The sequence below is a fragment of the Epinephelus fuscoguttatus genome, linkage group LG6 (genome assembly GCF_011397635.1).
Source record: "Epinephelus fuscoguttatus linkage group LG6, E.fuscoguttatus.final_Chr_v1".
Taxonomy (NCBI): domain Eukaryota; kingdom Metazoa; phylum Chordata; class Actinopteri; order Perciformes; family Serranidae; genus Epinephelus; species Epinephelus fuscoguttatus.
In genome coordinates, this window is record NC_064757.1 from 25,274,356 (window position 1) to 25,297,107 (window position 22,752).

Below are 22,752 nucleotides of genomic sequence, written 5' to 3' on the forward strand. Positions count from 1 at the left end.
ATCAGTTTATTTGTCTTTTATATTTGATCATCAGGGTTTGCGTGCGCAAAAATATATTGTTGTGATAGTCTGATTTTTGATGGATTTTTGGGAAATGCAAAAACACTGACAACCTGCTTTCATGGGCTGTTATTATCTCTGTTCTGTTTCCACTCTCTCCAACCATTACTTTTTAATTTAAAGGGAAAACAGTGAGACGTCTTTCAAAAATGCCATCCAGCTCTGCAGGAAATATTGTAAACATGTGTTGCAGAGCTTTTGATACAACTGTATTTTAATATGTGAGCACATTCTGCGTGATGTTGAATCTATCATATTCACATATTCTGTGAGTGTCAGGACATCTTGATCTACATTTCCTCCCCTGATAAAGACAACTAGAGCTAAAGGGTTATTAAATGTATGATCTTCTTGTCAAATCTTTCAAATGGCATATTCTGTTTTTATGTCCCCAAATTATTACATTGACGCTCCTCTGAGTCTCTTTACAGTTTCTCTAACATTTATGCATTACAGTAAATTGATCTGTCATGAAGAGGAAGATGCCGTCTCTTCTTCACCTCCTGTCAAATCACCCGTGCCCTCGCGGCTGTTCAGTGTTCTCAGTTGTGCATTTGTGTTTAATCTCTCCGGTCTATTCTTACTGGAGTGAGATCACTGACCGATGTTTCCAGGGCTGTGCCCTGACATGCCATCAGCCTCACCAGCAACCAACCAACCATGCTGAATCAATAAGAGATTGTTGCACATGTGTATGCGTCTGTGTGCATGTGTGCGTATGTGTGATTTCATGTCTAAAAAGAGGGGCTGGTCAAGAGGCAGGAGTGTTATAGGTGGAGGTGACACGGCTGGAATCTGTTAGTAGCACCAGTAGAATCTGAACACACTCTCTTTACTGCACAAACACAAATAAAGCAGTAAATGTCTGAAGGAATTTTACAAGTGAAAGTGAATACCATTATTAAAATTAGTGAAGGGACAAAGGCTCAGCTGACACACACCCACGCATATACACACACACATACAGTGATGTATTATGCAGAGTGTGGTGACAGTGATTTCAGGCATGATGGGCTGGCCAGGGAAAAGTTACCGGGCTAGTGCAATAACACAGACTACAAGGCCCAGCTTGTACACACTGCAGCATCTGCACTTGCAAATAGGTTAAATGAATGCACAGACAAACACACACACATAGACAGAGAAGTGTGTCCAAGTCTATTTTTATATTAACTGCACCTTGGACATTTCCAAATATGAAATGTGTGAAAAACTTGGACTTGATCGGCGCAGTTATTAATGGCTCGTTTTTCTTTCACACAGCTGTACTGTGGTCTCGTTTTCTTCAAATCCAGACTGGTTCTCTCTGAGTCGTGATCTTATCTTCGATTTGCGCCCAATTTGTCTTGCTGAGACATTTTTTGGCAGGTCCCGCATGTTTTTGTGGTAACTTTTGCGTCTCTGCCAAGGACAGAGAGGAATGATTTTATCCAACTGAAGTCCAAACACTTGAATAAATCTATCCAACATTTGAAATATCACGTGTTCCTGATATTTGTCATTTTCTGAAATAATTCAAATTCACCCTTTTTCCATTTTTCTCCCTTCTCTTTAACTGGGCTGCATAAAATAGCAGGGGGATCTAAAACACAGTGCAGATGAGACAAAATGATACCGTGCCTTGGCAAAATTTTTATTACAATGGTTTGTGTGTCTGAACATCCATGTGTGCTAGAAGAACAAACTTGTCTTGTCTTTTCCATGGAGCCCAGCAACAGATTCAAGTATGAAACACATGATTCACAGAGGGGGGAGACAGGAGAGAGTCTCCCCCTTCACTGTGTAAATCAGGGTCTTTAGCAGCTTGGTAATATATGTACAGGCACAACTGTGCCCCGGGGTCATTAACTTAAAACATAGCTTTAAATTCAGTCTTAACTAAATGAAAATCTTTACCCTAGCTGTTTCTACTTTTCACCTCTCCTTTTGTCCATCTCTACACCTTTTCATCCCTCTCTGTCTCTTTCTAGTTATCTCTCTCTCCTCCTCTCACTGACTTCCTCCTACCTCTCATGCCATTTTCTGCTTTCTTCCTGGGAGTGAGGTCACTGTTCTTTAAACAAAAGTGATAATGATTATTGAAACAAAGCCCTCTGAAATGTATGCAGTCGTCATGCCTGAAGGTGGGACACACTCTCTGAACTCTTGTCTATTTATTTCTTTTTCTGTGCCTTATTAGGAAAGAGGGGAAAAAGTGGGTTGGTTTGGATTCAGTTTTTTTTTTGTAATTTTACCTTAAACTAAAGCAGGCTGGCCAACGTGACCAGGGGAGGATGCCAGGGCACCAAGTAAGAGCAGAGTGGCTGGCACAATTATTGCCATGTGTGGTTCAGCATGTGAGTGTCAACAGTGTGTATGTATAGTGGTGGTGGTTGGGGGGGGGTATACATATGTATATATATATACACTCAGACAGAAAGAAAGATGATGAGCAAACAAAGACTACAATTACTGATTTCACAAGCTGGTGTAACATTCCTTTGCTGGTGTGATTAAATCCAAAAACAACAGTGTTATTTCACTGCTATTTAAAGACCACTGTGTGAGTTTATCAAGAACTGGCCTTTAAATAGATCTGGAGGCTGAGTCTGCCTGTCTTTATCAGTCCTTACACTGGGCAAGACCATCGGAGAGACGGGGGTCACCCACAGATCACACGTACTGTACGTCTGTTTAGTGTATGTGTGTGTGAGCACCATGCCCATGACTATGTATCTGCGTGTGATCCACCCCATTCCTTATCCACTACCTCCCACCACTATCTCCACAGAGGCTTCGACAGGCCTTTCAGCTGAGTATGACATCACACAAGACCCTAAAAGAAGCTTTGATGCAGACCAGACCATAGGAACAAGATGGTAAAACTACAGTGGTTTCACTACCAAAACTTCAGTATTAAATCAACTTGGAGCGAAATTTCAAGTATGTTTTAACAATCAGAGTCGCGGAAAGAAGGAAAACATTCCATTGTTGAATTTCAGCACGGCTGAACAGAAAGTGAAACTTATCTGTGCTCTTTTCAAAGCCTGACTCCAATATGTAGGATTTTTTTATTGAATATGCATGTGTTTGGGAAGTACTGAGCATTTAACTGGATAAATGAGACCTGATTTATACTGCACAAGTTGTGAGAGTTTGTAAAGTTGTAAAATTTGATTTTGTTTTGCTCTTGTTAAACATGTTCCCCAATCAATCAGTAAACCAACATGTCTGAAAACTTATTTCTTTCCTCACATGGCATGACTAACTGATTGACAAAAGTTCTTCAACATTTTCCTCATATTGTGCAACGCTGCAGGATAGAGGCTTTATGTTTTATATATCTGCTGAAGTGCTCTTGCGTCTTTATCCTCTGCCATAGATCAATATGGCTAGACAAAAAGCCTGAGGGTACAGATCCACTGTGGATTTCATAAAAGAAGCTCTCCCTAGCCTGCCTGCCTGTTTATCTGATGGAAAACAACAGTTTGTACTCGATACAGACTTGACCTGAGTCTTATATTCAGGTCAATATCTTTTAAAGGAGCAGTGTGTACAACTTAGTGGCATCAAGTAGTGAGGACTGCAGACTGCAACCAGCTGAGACTTCTCCAGCATGCCAAGTGCGAACTGATGGTTAGGATACTGTCAGAGTTTATTGTTTATACACACTGACATTTATGTTTTTTACAGGGAGCTTAATTATCTGCAGAGATCTCTTTGTACCTAAAACAAATGGACCAGGTGATTACACTAAAAAAAAAAAGCAGCTTTGCATTACAAATCAATGTTCCTCTAAAGATGTTCGACTCATCGCAGACAGGTCACTCAACCAACACCTTCTTATGTTTGCTCACATTTTTTCTCTGATAACTTAAGATCCAGACATTCAGGAGGTTTTTACCGGGAGCCGAATTATCTGCAAAGGTCTCTTCCTCTCCAATACAAACAGACCCTGTTATTTAAACTGGTAAACACACTGAAAAAAACAGTTTCACATTAAAAATCAGTGTTTTTCCGATGTTGTTTGGCTCTTTGCAAATGGGCTACCAACTACGGTGACGAATGCTAAAAAAGGACTCTTTTTTCAGCATTGGCAGTATAAAAACAAAATCGGGGAGTGCGGCAACTGCCTTTTTCGGGGCAATGGGGGGCGTGAGCAAGTGACAAAACATGTAGTTCAGCATGTGATGTAAACAGTGATGTGGGAGGTTGGTGGGCGGCTTGTCAGTCCTTCTGCAATTCTCTTGTAAGTCGGCCCGTTCTTCACCTTCCCCATCATCTGACGGTTAATGGCCTTTTAGTTTGCGAGGGCAAGGAGGGCGCGCAATTCCTTGTCTCCCCAGTTACAGTGTCTGTCAGGTTTGCGTTTCCATCTTGCTACTAGCTGCTCGCTAATTCCTGCTATCAGCTGTTTCCTGTTTATCCACCACCAGTGGCTCGCATGCACGGTGTCATCAACAGCCCCTCCCATTGCGGAAGGCCGCCTCTGTCTTTTTAAACTAAAAGGGTTCCGCCAATATGACTACCCTACAAGGCGGAAAATTGGGTACCTCGGATCAACTCGCCAATCCGGCTCTGTGTCTAAACGCTCGTGGGTGGCCGGCAAAACTGCCCAACATTCGCGGACAATCTGGCAGTGTAAAAGGGGCTAGTGTTTGGTTTGTCCATTTAGGGGCTACTGTGGAAACATGGCAGTGCAAAGTGACAGACTTGAAGGATGAGGACCTGCACCATACGTAGGTATAATTGGCTCATTCTATGGTAACACAAACACAGGTAATTATACACTAATGAAAACACACAGCCCTCTAAACCCTACACACTGAACCTTTAACTGTAGTGTGGGTTTTGATATATATATATATATATATATATATATATATATATATACATAGAGAATGTCCTTTTCTAAACTCTACATTACCACAGAAGAAAATGAACGGACAGAAAACACCTAAACATGCAACTCTGTTTCCTGTGGTAACATAGCAACAAACAAGCACATTTTATAGTAGCTCACTTTCTAACTAAAACACACAGCAGTGGACTGGTACCCTAAGGAGTCTTAAAAGCAGACCATGAGAGGAAACAGGCGCATTAAGTTAAACCCCACCAGGGCAGGAGAAAGGAGGCAATGTCTCCAACAGCCTGAAGGTCAACAGTACCGCATCAAAATGCCAGCAGAGCACAGGAGCAGGGGGAGTAGCAATTCTCTGACTAAAGCTCGCTGCTCCCCACACCAACTGCACCTCTGTCTTGACTAAGGGTATAAAACAAAAATAATTGGATGAAAGTGTGAGAAAAACAGTGTAAAACTGAAATATGAGGCAGAAAAACTGGAATACACTGCTGCCATACATTTTACTGGGTTTGGACAATGAAAGACGTGAAGTCCATTAAACGGTGAATAGCAGGCGTGGAGATGACATATGTTTGAGACAAAAAGCTGTAAAGTCTTCTGAAATGTATGGAAATTTTTACGACACCAAAGAAGAAGACTTACTGCTGTAACACATGCGTCCAGTGGTGCAACAAATTTCACATAATTTAATGTACTAAAAAAGATGAAGAGTCTTTCACAGCATGGAATTTCTTCTTAGATGTTTTCCAAAGATCATAAAAGTAATTTTATGTAACATTACATTTGTGCAAATATATCTCTTTTAAAGGCAGGGGACAGATGTTTTCTTTTTATGTGAAACAGTAATGTTTGGGTTGAGGGTAGTGTGTATGGCAGTACGTTAGTTTCACTGCCTGCACTGTCTCTGGAGTCACGGGGCAGTAAAAGAAGTAGATGGGAGGACTGGAGGCTCGTGTTGTCCTTTGAAATCTAAATTAAACTTTTACAGCTTTGTTTCACAGCAGACTGACCAAGAAGTACATCACGTGACGTCACTGCTACGACTTTCGGATGACAAGTTTGTGACATACATAGGACACCAAATTACCTCTTTTCTTGGAACTAATAATATACATTTCTCTACGCTTGTGGTCTGGGATGCACTTAAGGCCTACTTAAGAGGGCAAATAGCTTTTACTGCAAAAAAAAAAAGACACTTACAAGGGCCAATTGGATTTACTATCTAGAATTCAAGAAATTGATCAACAATTTGCATTCACCAAAACTCCAGAACAACACAACAAACAAATAGAGCTGCAAACTAATTTTTTCAAAGACCTGGGGGCCGTTTTTGTCTCATTTTCAAAACACCCAAACAACATCAGCTCTCAGTGCGTTCTAATTAAGCCCTTCACACACTCAACTCTGACTCCATGGTTGTTGCTACTGTGCATACTTAATCTAGACAGTGTGCCTTAGAAATATTTAAAGCAAGGAAAAATCTGGGGACAGGAGGATGGGTGAGGGCGGGAGGAAGGCTGTTTTATCATATAAGGTATTACTGTAACTGCCATTTGTTTGTTCTGCACACTGATGTACAGCGTGTGGTATTGTGGAATGTATCCGCCCAACCCTGATGGTTTTTTCCTTTTTGAAAACCTAATAAAAATACTTTAAAACAATAAGTAAAACAGAGGAGCTCACATGGAGGCACTAACCCGCATTGGCATGCAGTCCCACACCCAAATAAAAAACACAAATACCCATGTATTCCCACGATATTTTTCTTGCAACACAACCTGGCATGTTTAAAGCAGCGTTCACTCATTGTTAATGACTCTTGACCCGATAATGCCCTGCCATACCTCTGCGAACACTTCATGGCGACTCCCACACCGACCCTTGCCATCATCATTTAAAAGATTTAAAGTGTAATTGAATAAACTAATGACTCCGTGTATTGTAGTTGGAGCAGGGCCAGTCTGTTTGCAAAAGACATTTCCACAATGCAACCACACATCACAAAACCTAGCTTTCTGTCTCACTGCAGCTGACTGACAAACACACTGTGACAATCTTGACCAGAACCATACAACCAGAGGAATGGAGAAACACGGGACAGATCCCCAGAGCAAATCTGAGTTTATCAAAGTCATGTCAGTGCCGTCAAAATTATTTAAAGTATATCCTGAACTGTGCTTCAGGTTAAAGCCCCGGTGTGATTTCACGAGACTCAGATGAAGACTGCATTGTTTCAAGTGTGGGTCCCGGACAGAGGGAGTTTAGGAATCTCTGCCTCGAAGGAAAACTCACTACATTCTGGGCCTCTGTAAGGGAAACCAGTGGTGCAGGGGGGCCCAAACTGGGTGAGGACATCCACAAGATTCTAGGGGACCCTGAATGGAATGAATTAAAGAAGAGATTTAGGATTAATGAGCCTTTAGCACTGTGGTTTTGTAAGATCTATCCGGAAATGAACTACAGTCTCAAATTATGTACTTATGTACTTACTACATCAACAATGTGTGTGTTCAGCAGAAGAGTAAACAGGGTGCACATAAAATGTACATTTAATGTGAGCGAGAGAGCAAGAAAGTGAGTTTAATTATCTGCTCTCTGCTTCACAGTTTCTTTTTTTCTTCCTGGCAGCTCTATTATTTTTTCTAAAGGCGGCAGAAACAGAAACAACACAGTCCATCAAACAGGAGAGAGACGGACGGACTAAAGACACAGCACTCCAGCTGGGTCCAGCACTCAGCTCTGAGACAGCCTGCCATTCAAAGTGATCCACAGCTGGACAAGGAAGTGTTTTCCATATTCAACATCTGGCCTGAGGTCTGCTGAGAGGCTTATGGATATCAGTCTGAGTCAGAATCACTCCGGGGATTCACCAACAGAGATGCAAGATTGACTGGCTTATTTTTATTTTCCTTAATGTCTTTTCATCTTGTTTTTGATTCTCGCTTCAGTGTCCAACTTTCTGTTTCTGTTTACCTGGCCCCATTTTTGGCCCTTTACTTACTCACTCTCTCCCTCTTTGGCTCTTTCACTAAGCTTCTCTCTGAGTGAGTCACTTGCCTTATAAACGGAGGCGACAGTGATACGACAGTGATCATAAAAAGATCCTGGCTCTGACATTGAACAAATACCTGAAGTTATGGAATTTCTTCCATTCCTATTTTTCCACTATAAAATCAGAGCATCTTTAACAGATGAGCTTGAAGAGGATAATGGTGGAAAAAGGTGCGGGAGGTATGAGAGTGCATGAGGTGCACATTACACTATTTGCATCATTATGTACTTTTGTGCATTTTATATATCCACCATATGCATATATATTATTACAGGCTGTTCTCATGCACTGTCTGTACATATACCTTGTGAAAGTAATGCACCACAATCCTTACATAACCCATGCAATCACAGTGTTAGGGAGCGAAACTAGTTACATGTATTTAAATTACAAAATAAGTGTAATTGTAATCAGTTGCAGTTACTGAAAAAAATATATATAATTAAATTACAGTTATTAATCAAAATGTGAGTGGTTACAAAGGGGTCAAATCTGAATATATTCTTACTGGTGAAAAGTTTATACATAGATAAAACATTTATTCTGTTGCTTTGCACCTTTTTGTCATACAGGAGCAGCTTCTTTTAGCGTAATCTATTTTCTAGCCTATTATTTTTTAGCTTTATTGCCCATCTGAAACATTTGTTAGAAAAGAAATCAACAAGTAATCAAATGTAACTCATTAAATTTCTTAGATGAAGTAATTAAAACAGTTACATTACTTGTAACGTTCTAACAGGGTAACTAGTAATCTGTAGCCTATCACATTTTAAAAGTAACCTTCACAACATAATCATGAGTCAGTAATTTGTGTATAACCCGCGTAATCAGGAAGGCTGCAATCACAGGACAAATGTCCTGACGGGGAGCAAAGATGGAAGTTGTATAAAGACTGAAAGTCTGCGTAAAGGGGCAGGTTAGGGTGGTGGATTGGTCAAGAAAACCTATCCTACATAATTTTGCTTGCCTTTAATGAAACATCATAACTTTACATTAAGTATGTTCCTACACGTTAAATACGCTACGTCATTATGGGATGCTAATTCGTTACACTGTATACGACTTGTTGTATAAGGATTTATTGGTTATTAACACAGAGCAGTGATACTTAATATAAATACGGTGCAAAGAAGATATAAAAGTGCAAAATTAGAGCTTGTTAATCAAAAGACGTGGTCTGGAAGGTCTAGGCTAAGCCCCAAGTGTCCTTAAATAATATGGATGCTTCTACGTACACCTGACTATGCCTGACTTGGGGGCCCATACACATGCTGCATATTTAACCGCCAAAAAAACATAAGGTTGGGCACTGAGTGCTACTTCTGTGCCTTTTTTGTGCCAGCTTTCAAGAGTGTGCCGACAGGTTATGTCTGAGGTTGCTAAGCAACCTTAACAAGCTGAGGGCCAAATTCACAAAAGGATTGCGTGGCTTTTATGGCCGCTAAACCGGTAAAAATGGAGCAAACAGATACCGTCTAATTCACTAACACCAGATCGTCTGTTAAATCAGTCTGTAAATAATATTTTGACATTATTATTATAATCATTATTACTTTAATGGCATCCGAAGATACTGATGCGTTGAACAGGTGACAGTCTGCGGTCATTCTCAAAACGCACTTCTGTCACGCACTTCAAAAGCAACTTTCAATTATTTATTTTACGAAACGGGGGAAACAAACGTGAACAAAAACAGTGCCATAATTCATATTAAATTCAAAAGATAACGAAAAAACAGCTACAAGTGAGAGGGAATAGTGATAAAGTGGTCAAACTTGGTCAAATCCACAGCCTTAACCCATCCAACACTGTTAGACTGACTCACCAGCAGACATCACTACACGAGGGTATACAGTATTCAGTACTTTGCCAAAGTCTAGTTAGCCACAGCGCTAATAGCCACACGCTTGTGCAGCTTGTGAGGCATTATATGATAATTTTTCTTTGGTCCTCCGCTTCAAATCATGCCATCTTCTTTTACATTCCGATGGCGTGCGTTTGAAAACTCCTATGGAACTCAGCAATCAAATCCCAAATATGGTTTCTTTCTCCAGCCGTTGTATTTCTTGCCTGGAGTTTTGAGGAATGGGTTCGCACCTCCTCGGTCAGGACCTCAAGCTCGCGTTCTGAAAATGTCATCTGTCTCTTCCTAGCTGCCATTGTTCTGCCACAGTGTTCTTGGCGCAAAGCCAGCATTTATACTTTGCCATGTGTGGCTAATTGCAATCAGCGGCAAATCAGGGGCAAACTGCACTCAGCTGCCAAACTTTGTGGGCGTGTTTGCGCTGGTATATCATTAGCGCAATATCCTCTGTGAATAGGACATTAAGACGGAGCAAACTACGGGTGCAAGTGAAGTGCAATTCAAGGTGCTATCAGCGGCCGCAGTTCATTCTTTGTGAATTTGGCCCTGAGTACGGAGCTCATCGTCTTCCTGGTGCAGTTTATGAGTGTGTACTGTAGGCCTATGATCTGTGGGACAGACTTTAAGCTTTGGCTGCCCTGCACCTAAATGAGCAACGTTTCCATGTTTATCACAGACTGATATTTATGGAAGAAGGAAAAGATATCTGTCGGCTGTGATTGGCTGTCCCTTGTCATATGACATGCCGTGCACCCTGCTGTGTTCCAAAAGTTGAGCTCTGTTTATGTCGGGGCACAGCCATCGCGCCCTGAAAAAGAAGTCCTCGGAAACACATGCGCACTGCGAACATGTCGCTCTGGTGTCATTCTGTCATTTGAGCATCTACATTGAAAACTATGAATTTGAGGCACAAAAATTGCGGCATGTGTACGGCCCCTTGGATTCACAGCACAGATTCCCAAAAAAAGACAAACATTTCTCCTTAGGATTATTCTCTGAGCCTGAGTTGAACATGGTGTAATTTGACGATGTAAATCAACAGAGTCAAAAACAAATAGTCCTCTGGCTGAAATTAAACATATCGCAGCCACTCTGAGCTGATAACTCAGTAGACTTTAAGCTTAATGTGAGAACTACAAGAGTAGAGGGTAAATTGCGTCTGGGACATTATGTATTTGGTTTCAAAACATGTTGATTACAATTTATTATCGAGTCATTTGTTACTATAATTAGAAGTTTATTTTATCTGGAACAAAACTGCTGAGTGTACAGTTTATGTTCTGAATGTGCCTTACACCCTGAGACCCATTTATAGCAATTACGCAGTGCTTGTGAAATGTAGCTTCTTGTTTTTCTCGTCTAATCAGACCTGGTGATTCTTCGCACTGTTCCCGCGGCCTAAAGATGAGTGCTCTTGGCTTACACGGAGATATGTTTGGCAAATAGCGGAGAGAAATTAAAAAAGCAGAGATAGATGAGATTAACACAGTGTTCTTGGCCTCGGAGTATCTGCATGCTACCTTCACAGACCCCTAATGTTCTTGGGATTTGTATTTTCTTTGGCCAAAACAACAGACTAGCAAGAGACAGACAGAGACAGGTGTGTCTCGCTGTAGCTGCATTCTCCTGGTATTAGGATATTACTGGTGGATACTAAGAGCCTAACCAGAGATGATGGCAGTCAGTTTTAGATGATCTTTGGCAAATACTACAGAGCAGTGAAAGACAGAGACAGGTGAGCCCAGTTTAGCACTCTTGGCTTTGGAACATCTTTGGCAAATATCAGAGCTGAGTAAGTGACAATGGCAGCTGCAGAGGGTGTCTATGAGTACAGAGGATTTGCAAAGGGCTGTGAATTTCTGCAGCTACAGTACAAGTCTCACAAGTTCTAAGTGATCAAATGTTGTACATGTTGTACTGCTATATGCCACATTTTGACCGGTTTTCTTAGGCTTTCTTTGGTCTGACCTGCAAAGAAAACCCCATATAGATAAACGCTTGAGTTTAGATATGTATCCTCCTCGGCATCTAGACATTATCTGCAGTGTAAACAAATCATATTAACCTGATCACACAGAGTGCCCTCGTGGCGTAGCGAATAAGGCCATGAATCTTTCTGATAAAGGCATAAAATGTCAAAAACAGAATAAATAAACAGAATATGTTTACACCTTTCCACACACAAGTAATGTATTGTATAGCACTAACAGCAGATTCAACTATCACCCGACTTAAAGGAACAGTGTGTAGGATTTAGTGACACCTAGTGGTGAGTACTGCAGATTGCAACCAGCTGAAATTTCTCCCATGTGTCAAGCGTGAACTCCCGCTTTGGATTCCTTCAGTGTTCATTGAAGGTTTTTATCTTCTTTTGCCAGATTATCCACAGAGGTTTTTTTTCCTCTCAGACCAGGTAATCAAAACTGGTAAAAATGCTGAATAAACCAGTTTAATGTTACAAATCAGTGTTTCCCCAGTGCTGTTCGGCTCGAGCGCAGATGCAAGCCCAGCACCTGCTAATGTGTGATAACTTAAAATCCAGAAGTTGAGGACTTTTTTTTTTTTTTTTTTTAATGGGAGACAAATTGTTCACAGAGGTCTCCTCAGCCCCTTTCCTATTGCACAGAAAAAAACCTCAAACCAGCTAACATCTGGCATTTGTATTTAAAGGGAAAGGTTGCAATCAAGAGTATTTATCGGCTCCAGCTCCGATTGGCTTCAGTCAGCTGTGATGGAAACACAACACCTGGGTGGACACACTAATTTAAGCCCCTTTGCCAGTGTGATGCAAAGACAGGCTATCATATCAACAGTATCAATCCATCTCCATCCATCCAAGCAGCGCTCGATGATCATCTCAAATGTAGTCAGCACCGAGGTTGAGAGAGAGAAACTGAATAGGTAAGGGATGTAAAAAAGAAGTAACAGTTTCACAGGCCTCCATTCTGCTCTCTGCTGTTTACGAACCTGTTTTTCAGCCCGTCCATGACATTGAACATGTCACAGTATACTTGTCTACTGTTGAGCTGTGTTTACTGCTCTAGTCTACTGGATATGGGAAAGCAGTCTATCGCCTATTTTCCGTTGGTTTTCCTGCATTTAAAAAAACCTCCATACGCGCAACAATTTTGGTGGAAAAAAGGGATTCCTCTCAAAAAGAAATGGACCTGAATTTAAACCAGTAAAATCACTTCAAGCAATTCCACATCAGAAAAGTTAGTGTTCTTCCAATGTTGCTCATCTTGAAGGGGTTGCTAACCCCACTGGCCACCATGAAAACGCAAATGGCCCTATCTAGAGGCAGTGTTTGGTTTGTGGCGGTGCAACATGGCGGAGTCTGTAGACAAGGACCCACTCCCTATGTATATATAAACGGCTCATTCTAAGGTGGCAAAAAGAAAACATTCTTTATTTTCAGGTGATTTTAAGAAAAGATACTTATCATATAATATTAAATATCTACCAATATATACCTCTAAATCCTATACACTGGACTTTTAAAGCTGGTTGGTGCTCTTGAACTGAGTCTAGTTTAGTGCCATCAAACCAGGGGCTATCAAGTCAGAGCATGGCTTCTCTAATGTATAATTATCACATTTTCTTTTTCACTGCAGTGAAATATTTTCTCTGCTTCACACCTTCATGCACCCCTTCTTAGAAATGTGCCTTTCTTTGCTGTGAAACACTTCAGCAGGCCAAATATTTGAAGTGTAGTTGCATTAACCCCAGTATTTTTTGTAAAAGCGTGGTCTCTCCAGTCTTTTGTAAATAGGGAATCCAATTATCTCTTTCCTTCAAAGCCAAGCTCGCTTAAACATGCTGTTCTTGTTACACGCGGGTCAATTCCAAGTAAGCATGCCATCTATTCTGGGTTTCATTTCTCAGTCTAAGCTAAAAACAGGTGATAGATCATTTGGGTTAAAGTTTCGGCCTTGCCTACAAACATACAACATGACACATACATCAAATGACCAATTATGTAACGCATACCTTCTCATATTTCTGACACAACGAGAGGTCATTAGTCACGTATGTGCGAACAGATGATTTCAGATTTCATTGTGAGGAAAATTACATTGGAAACAGTAAATCAACAAGGGGACAGATGTGTGTCAGTCTGTGAATTTACAACTCAACATTTTAAATAGAAAATGACATAACCCTCCGTTCTAGAAGTATCCAGGCTGATATATCAGCCGGGCTGTTTGCTGGGCACGAGTCTGTGCACAAGCATCGTGCACGTACAACCTGGATCTTGTTGTCTCCATTTGGAGAACACAATGTAAACAAAATGAAAACATATACCCCAACACTACATAAACTTCCCTCACCCCAACCCCTTGCCCAAGCACCCAGAGCTAACTTCCAAACTCAAAATAACTCAAGCAGCTGCCATGAGATCTGTGTGTGTGTGTGTGTGTGTGTGTGTATTTGTGAATGTCTAAGGGGTTGTGTGCATGTCTCTGTTGGGCATGTTAACCCTTCGAAACCTGAGCAAATTGGCTTGATTTCATTAAAAAAATATGGGAATAAGACAGTGAGAAACTAAAGAAGAAAGTACCAAAGACTTTGTAAGAAATTAGTAGACAGAGGAAATAAAAAACAAGAAAATTAGTTTAAAAAAAGTAAATTAAAAGCAAATAAACAAATGGAAATGGCATAAAAAATGCATAAAAATTTTACTAATTCTGTACCACATTTTAAATATGTAATAATAATAGTTATAAATATATTCAATTAATGTTTTTATTTTTATTTTTTTAATTTTATTTTTTAAATTCCCCCTAACTTTGTTCCCTTTCCCCTATTTTTTAAAAATAATTTTCTACATTTCTTACAGGGCTGCTCGTTGCCTTTTTTTTTCTTGTTTTTGAAATAACTGTAACCCCATTTGCTCAGGGTTCAGGGGTTTAAATACTTGTGAAAGGCATCTGAAAGCACAAGACTCAAAAGATTTCAAAGGGTTAAAATAGACCATACTGCTCGTGAAAAATATTCAGTTCCTCAGATTCATTTTGCATGTATGTGGCATATGAATAGAGAGTGTAAATTAATGTGTGCAAGATCCAGATTGCTGAGGTGAGCTAAACTTCCTCTCTGACTGATGTGTGTGTTCATGCATGTGGAGGCTGGGGAAGTCAGGGTCTGTAAATCAGCGCCACGGCAGCAAAACAACAACACCACAGTGCAATTCAGCGTTCCCGCACATGCACAAGAGATCTAAAACCCGATTGTCTTATCCGTGACATATTATGGCCTGTCCTTGTGGCTTTCTACATGAGCACATACGGCTCCACTACAACAAATGCAATGCCTCCACCACTGAGACTCTCAGTCACAAAGACCAGGCTTGTCAAACACTATAATTATCCTGTTTGAGGTTCTTTCAACAGGGTGAGATCTCTGCTCTGATAAAAAAAAGAGAAGTGGAACCAATTAACTGAGCACAACACAAAAGCTGCTTCAGAACCCTTCTCTTTGCCGTGACCGCTTGCTCATTCAAATCGTGCATTCATTTGCAGCGTTGTGTGATGTGTCCTACGCATGTTTGGGTGAGTGCATCAGGTCAACTGCAATATCATTTCTGTACCTTTTAACTCCATCAAACACACCAAGATCTTCAGACTGCACTGTTGAAAACACTCAAACGCACACATGCACACAGGCCCATTAAGTAGTCAAATGGGCTTCGAAAAGGCTTCACTGTTGGGAATAAAGCATTTAACCAGACACTGGCAGCTACAGTGAGTAACGGTGAAATACAAAGGTGGTTTTGTTGAGGCAAGGGATGATTGGCTGAAATGAACAGCTTAATTCTTTGGTGTAGCTCTAAAGGGAATAATTACATCACTGAAGAGGCTAATTTAGTGTTGAAACTTAGTGATTGCACTATACCAGCGGGATTGCTTCAGTACAAAGACATCAGCATGGAGGAAACCTCCTTCAACATTTGTAACTTCTCAGCAGCTTCCAAATGTTAAGCCCCACTCCGTTTCTTTAGCTTTCACTTCAATCTCTTAAACTTAACTTCAGTTCTTCCATGTCATCTCCAATGTCCACTTCTAACTCTCCCTTTCCCCTTTCCTGCCTTTTCTCTCTACTTCTTTCTTCCTTGTACTCATTCTTCCTGTCAGTCTTTCATCATCTTTTCAACTACAACTCCCTCTGCTCGACCTTATCAGCTTATCTACCCATAACCTCTCTAACCTCATCCTGCTTTGTTGACTCCTCTTCATTGCAATCTCCTATTTGTTTTTCCAATTCTCTTTTCACAGGAAATGTAATTTGTGCCTGAATTACGTTCTGTTTTTGTTTAAGATGCTACAATACCGCATGCCACTAAGTGGGAGTTGGTTGGGGTAAATTTTGGAAGTAGGACCCTCCAACCCATTCTCACCCCCAGTTTGTTAAACACTGATGATTTGTCATGTCCCCTTGGCGTCTGGTAGCAATACAGAGGGTGTTACATCAAAACAAGGGGGGACTTTTGGTTTTGCACGGGACGTAGGTATGTCACTTGTGTGACTTCAAGATAAAGCAACATTAACTTTTAGTTTCAAACAGGACATGAACTGCAGTCCCCTGGGTGAAAGTCCAGTTTTGTTTGACCCCTCCAACTCCCTTACCTCCTGCCCTATATACAGATCTTCTCGCTCTTATAATATGAGTTGCTCTAAGCATCAAGTCTTGCCACAGATGGGTTTATTTTGGAGTTGGCTGCTAAAGGGTGCCTTTGGCATTGATATCACATGCTGAGGGGTATGACAAAGCATCAGTATTTGACGACCTGAAAATGAGAGCAGGTCGGACACTTAATGTGTTTGGGTTTATGCAACAAAAGGACTTTGGTTAAGGTTAGAAAGAAGATGGTCATGTTAAGCTAAATGTTAATAAAGTGAGTGCCTAAACATACCATAAAAAAACTAATCATGCTTTAGTTGCTACGAGCAGGTATTGTAGAAAATATGCATATTTTTATATTATGTATGTTCAGAATATTCAGGTTATGTTAATTAATAACGTTTATTCATTTTGTTATTAAAAAAAATGTAGCGTAGAGAGCATTACATTTCTTAAAAGATGTATTTTCTGCTGCCTGTTGGAGGTATATAATCAGAATTTCAAGGAGACAGGGCTGTCCATTGTCATCCATCTGTTCTTACTTGCCAGAAGAAGAGCTTCAATGGAATGTACTAAACCCTTACCAACCAGTCTTCTGTCTATTTGTGTGTGTGATGAACATATGTGCTCCACATGTGTCAATATCACCCTCATAGTAAAACAGTCCGTCGAGCTAACAAGATATTAATTGTTTTTATAGGTCTCATCAAATGGAATTCAATTTGACGCTGAAGATAAAAATGGAAAAATGATTCATGGACAAAAGAAATTCCCAGAAACCCGCCTGCATTTCTTTCACAGCTGTGAGAAAGTAATCACAGTTCAACTTTATGGATATCTGTGAATCTAAACATAGAGCACTGACACGTGATGCCATCGAGCAGAGTGATCCACGGTGCACAAAAACTGCAGATGTCAACCAAGTTGATCAGAAACTGTCGGCCTTGGAGAATCCATCTCCATCATTGTTTATGTGTCTCTCTTTCATCTCTTTGCTACGCTGTTACTTCCATTTGCCTCTCATGACTTTTTTCATCTTTCCTTCTTTCCTGTTTCTGCTTCTTTTAGGATAAACGTCACCCTCTTAGCAGGAGAGCTGCACAGACACACATTGTCACCGTCTGACAGAAAGTTGTGAGGACTCCAAAGGTCATGAACCGAACGTAACAATACAGAGTGCATTCCTAGACATTAGAAAAACTCAGACAAAGATTGAGATGTCAAGTAAAACAACAAACACCTCAGATCAGGTCAGTCATGTCGCCATCACTATTCTTACTGCAATTCCAGCTATGCAGGAAATGTATCTAAATTAAACCGAGAGAAGCAGCCGGTAAATAAAACAAAGCTGATAGTATTTCACATTTGACTGAATCATTGTATGTGATAGTGATCTTGAAAGCCCACAGAATCTCACTCAGTCACGCTGTGATAAAGCGACAGACTTACGGCCATGTAATTCAATTTACACACTACATTGCCAGACACTTGCTGCTGGGGCCAAAAATAGTTCAGCTCTATATGCTGAGATTTAGCAGTGAAACTGTCTGTGCACTCTGCGTGTGCGACAGTCATCCTGGAACAAACAGTGAGGCAAGTGAGATGGAATCTTTGCAAATACAAAAAATTTAATAAAGGATTAAAGTAGGGATCATTCCTGGATGAAAGACTCTGATCAAACAGCCTTTAAAGAACGTGAGATCTGATTTTCAAATACGAAACTTGTGTGATGTAAAAAACCTGCTGTTTCAACAGGAGAACCAGTTGATAGGGCGACTGCCAAACCTACATCAAGAGTCTGTAAAATGAGTCACACGAAAATCAAAGATATCTTCAATCTGCTGCTCATCAAAGTGATTTGTTTTTAACAATGCACAGATCTCTTGTTGCGTATTTGAACTCTGAAACCTGCCATTACACTGATCAGTTCAAACTGAGCTGGAGTGAATGGAAAAACAACAACAAACTTAAACTGATGTTGCTCTGGCACCTGATACCTGCTTGTTTCCACTGTAGAAACATAAAGGAAGTCTCAGCGACAGTTAAATGAATGTTGGTGTGTGATGATTACTCTGGTAACCATGGCATTTGCATTCATGCATTTATCTGGATTTACTTTTCAGGTAATAAATCCCGGTTCTGGTCCAGTCAGTGCCAAGATAATTTGGCCCTCCTCACATCTTCCCTGTCATCCTTAAAAGTAATTATAACTTGGACAAATTCAGCTTTATGTCAGTTTAAATTATTCCTGGTGAAGCAGCTTGATGTTACAGCTTTTTCTTGTCTTGTCCTTCACACATCTGCTGTCCATCTCTTTCCCTCATCACTCGTTTATTTGGAAAAGGAATAACAACCTGTCTCCTTTTAAAATACACACATACAGACACCACATGCATTGTTAACGTCTCTCTGTATCTTCTCAATGTTATCATTCCTGTTGCTATCTGACCCAGTGACAAACCCAATCACAATGTGCAGGCAAAAGGGAAAAATGAAGAGAGGCGAGTGACGCCTATAAAAACAAGAGAATAGATTGGTTCTTTCCATTACGCATGTAAACCCATTAAAGTCCAGATGTTGACCCAGGCATGACACTCTTTGGATATACAGTATGTCTAAATCACAGTGCCAATGAGTGCCAAGCAACAAACAGAAACCTTGAAACTCTGATCTTATTTCTTATTGTAAATGGAGTCTGGAGTAGACGCAGGGATTACTGTCAATCCTCTGGACCGTAAAGTAACCCAGTAAAGCAGAAGCTGGAGCCAGCTGTCCCCAAAGTGGCTGCGTGGTCACACAGTCTTAATAATATAAGACTGCCACTTAATGAAACAAGCCGATCCATGTGTTTCCAATAGGGCATGAATCAACCCTTGAAGGGCTGATGTCTGCCGCAGACACCAAGCAATGCAGAAGAAGTAATCCTTTAACTGGTCCGCCAAACAAGTGCAGCCTTACAAGAGATTTGTTTGGTTACACTGGCACTTGGCAGCTCTTTAGGCAGCTTAAAGCTGTAGCTGGTAACTTCTATTAAAAAAAAATGTTTTGTATTATTTGCTAAAACAGTCACTGTATTCACACTGCACTAAATGGGACAGACAATCAGTGAAAAAATTATATTCCTTGGCCTACTGTGTTGCCTTGTAATATTTCTGATAACCTTACCGCACATGAACAGAAACAACCAATTAGAGACGAGGAATCTCTAACGCAGCTGTCAGTCATGTCAGTCGCTGCTCATGAACTGCAGTCAAACTGTCAAACTAGGCAGCACTGATCAAGTAGGAATCAAAATTCTGTAACTACATTGCCTATTTTTTGTCTAAAATGTTTTCAGAAACATATTTTAGTGTACTGTTTAGCTGTAACATGAGACCATTCATCTGGTGGGCGGCGCTAGACGTGGCTCACGTAGTCACTTTATCTCCATGATTTCTTTCTTGTTATATATCATCCTTGTGAAGCACATTGTCACCTACATGTATGTCTGCAAAAAGCGCTATATAAATAAATATTACTTACTTAATTACTTACTTAGGTTCTCAGCTCGACTAGCTACTGTATATCCAACATGACTGCCGGGTCACAAACTTTAACGTTTTACAGCTAAACAGTACACTAAAATGTGTTTCTGAAAACATTTAAGGCACAAAATGGGTAATGCAGTAACAGAATCTTGTTTGATACTGATCGCGCTGACTCTCCTTGACTCTGATTGGTTGTTTATGGTGAGCCGCAGTAGATTCTGGCAAATGCCATTAGAAGCAGTAGGAGGAGAAACCTGATTTTTTTTTTCACAGATCTTCTGTCTCATGTACTTCTTTTGAAATATGGTGACAGTTTCCGCAAAAATGACAAGTTATTTTCACAAGTTAATAATTGTAGCTTTAATGAAATAATTGGAAACAAAAGTCGAAGATACAAATCTTAACCCCAGGGGGGATCAGCAAACTTTCCCTTTGTATCATTCTGTGTCCTCTCTATACATATTTTTGCGGTACCATGAACGCAGCGCAATCGAAACCCTAAATTTTTTTTTTTTCCCCCCTCAGCAGCAGTTTGTGGAGTTTGAGTTGTGAGGTTGATTTATCAGTCGATCCAATCTGAGCTGATCAGATCAGATTAATGGACAAGAGGAGCAGCTGCTGAGGCGAGTCAAAGTAAATTTTTGGAACCAGCGTGATGAACGGTTAAATTTCACTTTCAGTGCACCTGGTGTTCTGCAGCTCTGTCCATCTCCAGAGCACGCTCTTTGTCCTGAGAGTATGGCGCAATGAAAAACCGAATGTAATATACAGTATATTCCAACAGATCCAAAAACAGAAAAGCAATATGAGGCACCAGATGTTGATATCGTGGAGGGTCGCCATTAACAAATGAATGTGTGCAAAACCCTGGACAGAGCTAGCTGATTCCCCTTGTTCCCGTCTTTATGCTATGCTAAGCTAACCATCTCCTGTCTGAAGCCTCATCTTAGACAGACAGACAACTGGTTTCAATCCAATGATCTAATTCTCGCCAAGAAAGCGAATATGCATATTTCCCAAACTGTCAAACTAAAAGATATATGGTGTGCCAGTCATAATAATAAATCACATGTTTGGCAGGTTTGAGTTCTGCGAGGAGTCTTGCAAAGCACCACGATCTTTCACTATCTGCCAAATCTTAGATGAAGCACAGAAATGTTGAATCTATTAGTCGTCTCATCCACATGTTTTATTGCAGCCTCAAGGAGACAAACTATATAAGCAGATGCATGTGTGGTAGTACCGTTTCACTATATAAACCATGAGCCAAACTACACGTGCCCTAATCTCTTCAAAACTAATTACTGTAAAACTCAATCATCACCCTTTGTGATGTTTTATCAATGAGCTGAGAAAGGCTGTGCTCTAATTGAAACATCTTGTTAGTGTGAATTCAATGACTGTGCGACCAATTGGTTGTATATCTTCCACATCGTTGTCAGTAGAACCTGCTGACCCTCTTTAGCGAGCAAACCTTCACCATCCATCAAAATATGAACTCAACTTTAAGAAGTAAATCATCCACTGATGTCCTTTGAGCCAAGTGTTATTCTAAGACCTGCTTTACTCATCCTAAAAAAGAGTTTGATCATGGGTTTCCCTTTTACAGGAACCCGCACCGTGACCTTGAGCTACCATAAGCCCTGTGGTATTACAGTATGTGTTCTCTGCCACTGGATACAAATTAGAGGACATGCCCAGTTAGCCTCGAATGAGAGGAGGGGGGTGGGGGGGTGGGGTGGGGTGGGGGGGTGGGGGTGGGGGTGAAAAGTCATCGAGGGAGAGCAGAATGTGAAATCCAGACATGCAAACACAGATGAGGAGATAAGGCAAAATGCACAAAGAGAAAAGGAAACTGAGCATTTTATTACTCCAATTAAGTCAATTCTCAATGAATGAATGAATGTATAGCCAAATTAATTCATTTGATCTCTGCATGGACTGTGTGCTGTAAATCTGCTCCCTCTTTCATGAGCTCGAATCCAGAAAAGACAAGTGTAGGGGCCTTGCACATCTCACAGTGTTCAAATGAAAACACACGCATGCCTACAGGTGCTGCCAAGGAACTGGACAATTCAAACCACATGAGAACCAATATAGAGCCTCACACACACACACACACACACACACACACACACTGCAACACAACTGCTTGTGATAAATCAGCTCCACTGTACAACAGGATTCCTCCAAACAGTGAGGAGTAGGCCTTGGGGAGAGGGGGTGGTCCACATGTGTGATGCTCTCGCTGTGATTTCAGTTATTCCTCTCTCCTTCAGGGAACAGGAGATCAGGCAGAACTAATGGTGTTGCTGTGTGTTAGAGCTAAGATTAACTCCTACAACAACAGTGAACATCTGCCTTTATATGCGGGATGTCTGGGGTTCAAAGGGGAAGCATGGACTGTAAATCCGATGCAGAGATGGGTTGTTTGGGAGACTTTGAAAGGGAATGTACAGATCCTGTGTTGTCATGGAGACAAATGGCTTCCCAGTCACGTTCACACATTAAATCACTGTATAGTGAAGCAGCTTGGTTTCAGTTTCGTAACTACTACTACACACACGCATACACTTTGAGTGTGAGCTTACTTCTGCAGGGTGAGGCTGAGGTTGCCAGTGCAGCTCTTGATCTTGTTCTGGGCCTCCAGGTGGTTCATGCCCTCCGTGGCGATGCCGTCAATAGACAGAACCAAGTCTCCAATGCCAATGCCACCTTTAGCCGCCTTCCCACCATCTGTCAGCTGCAGAGACACAAAACCACAAACATCTCAAATTATCAGCAA

At 40.8% G+C, this 22,752-nt stretch overlaps 1 protein-coding gene across 3 annotated transcripts in view; it reads right to left on the reverse strand.

Annotated features, from left to right (window-relative positions):
- pdlim5a (PDZ and LIM domain 5a) overlaps window positions 1-22,752 on the reverse strand; it is an 81,971-nt gene that overhangs the window by 38,234 nt on the left and 20,985 nt on the right. For all 3 annotated transcript variants that reach the window (XM_049578690.1, XM_049578689.1, XM_049578688.1), the window contains exon 3: window positions 22,559-22,710. In XM_049578690.1, the coding sequence (XP_049434647.1) occupies window positions 22,559-22,710 (152 nt within the window). The remainder of the gene's footprint in view (window positions 1-22,558; window positions 22,711-22,752) is intronic.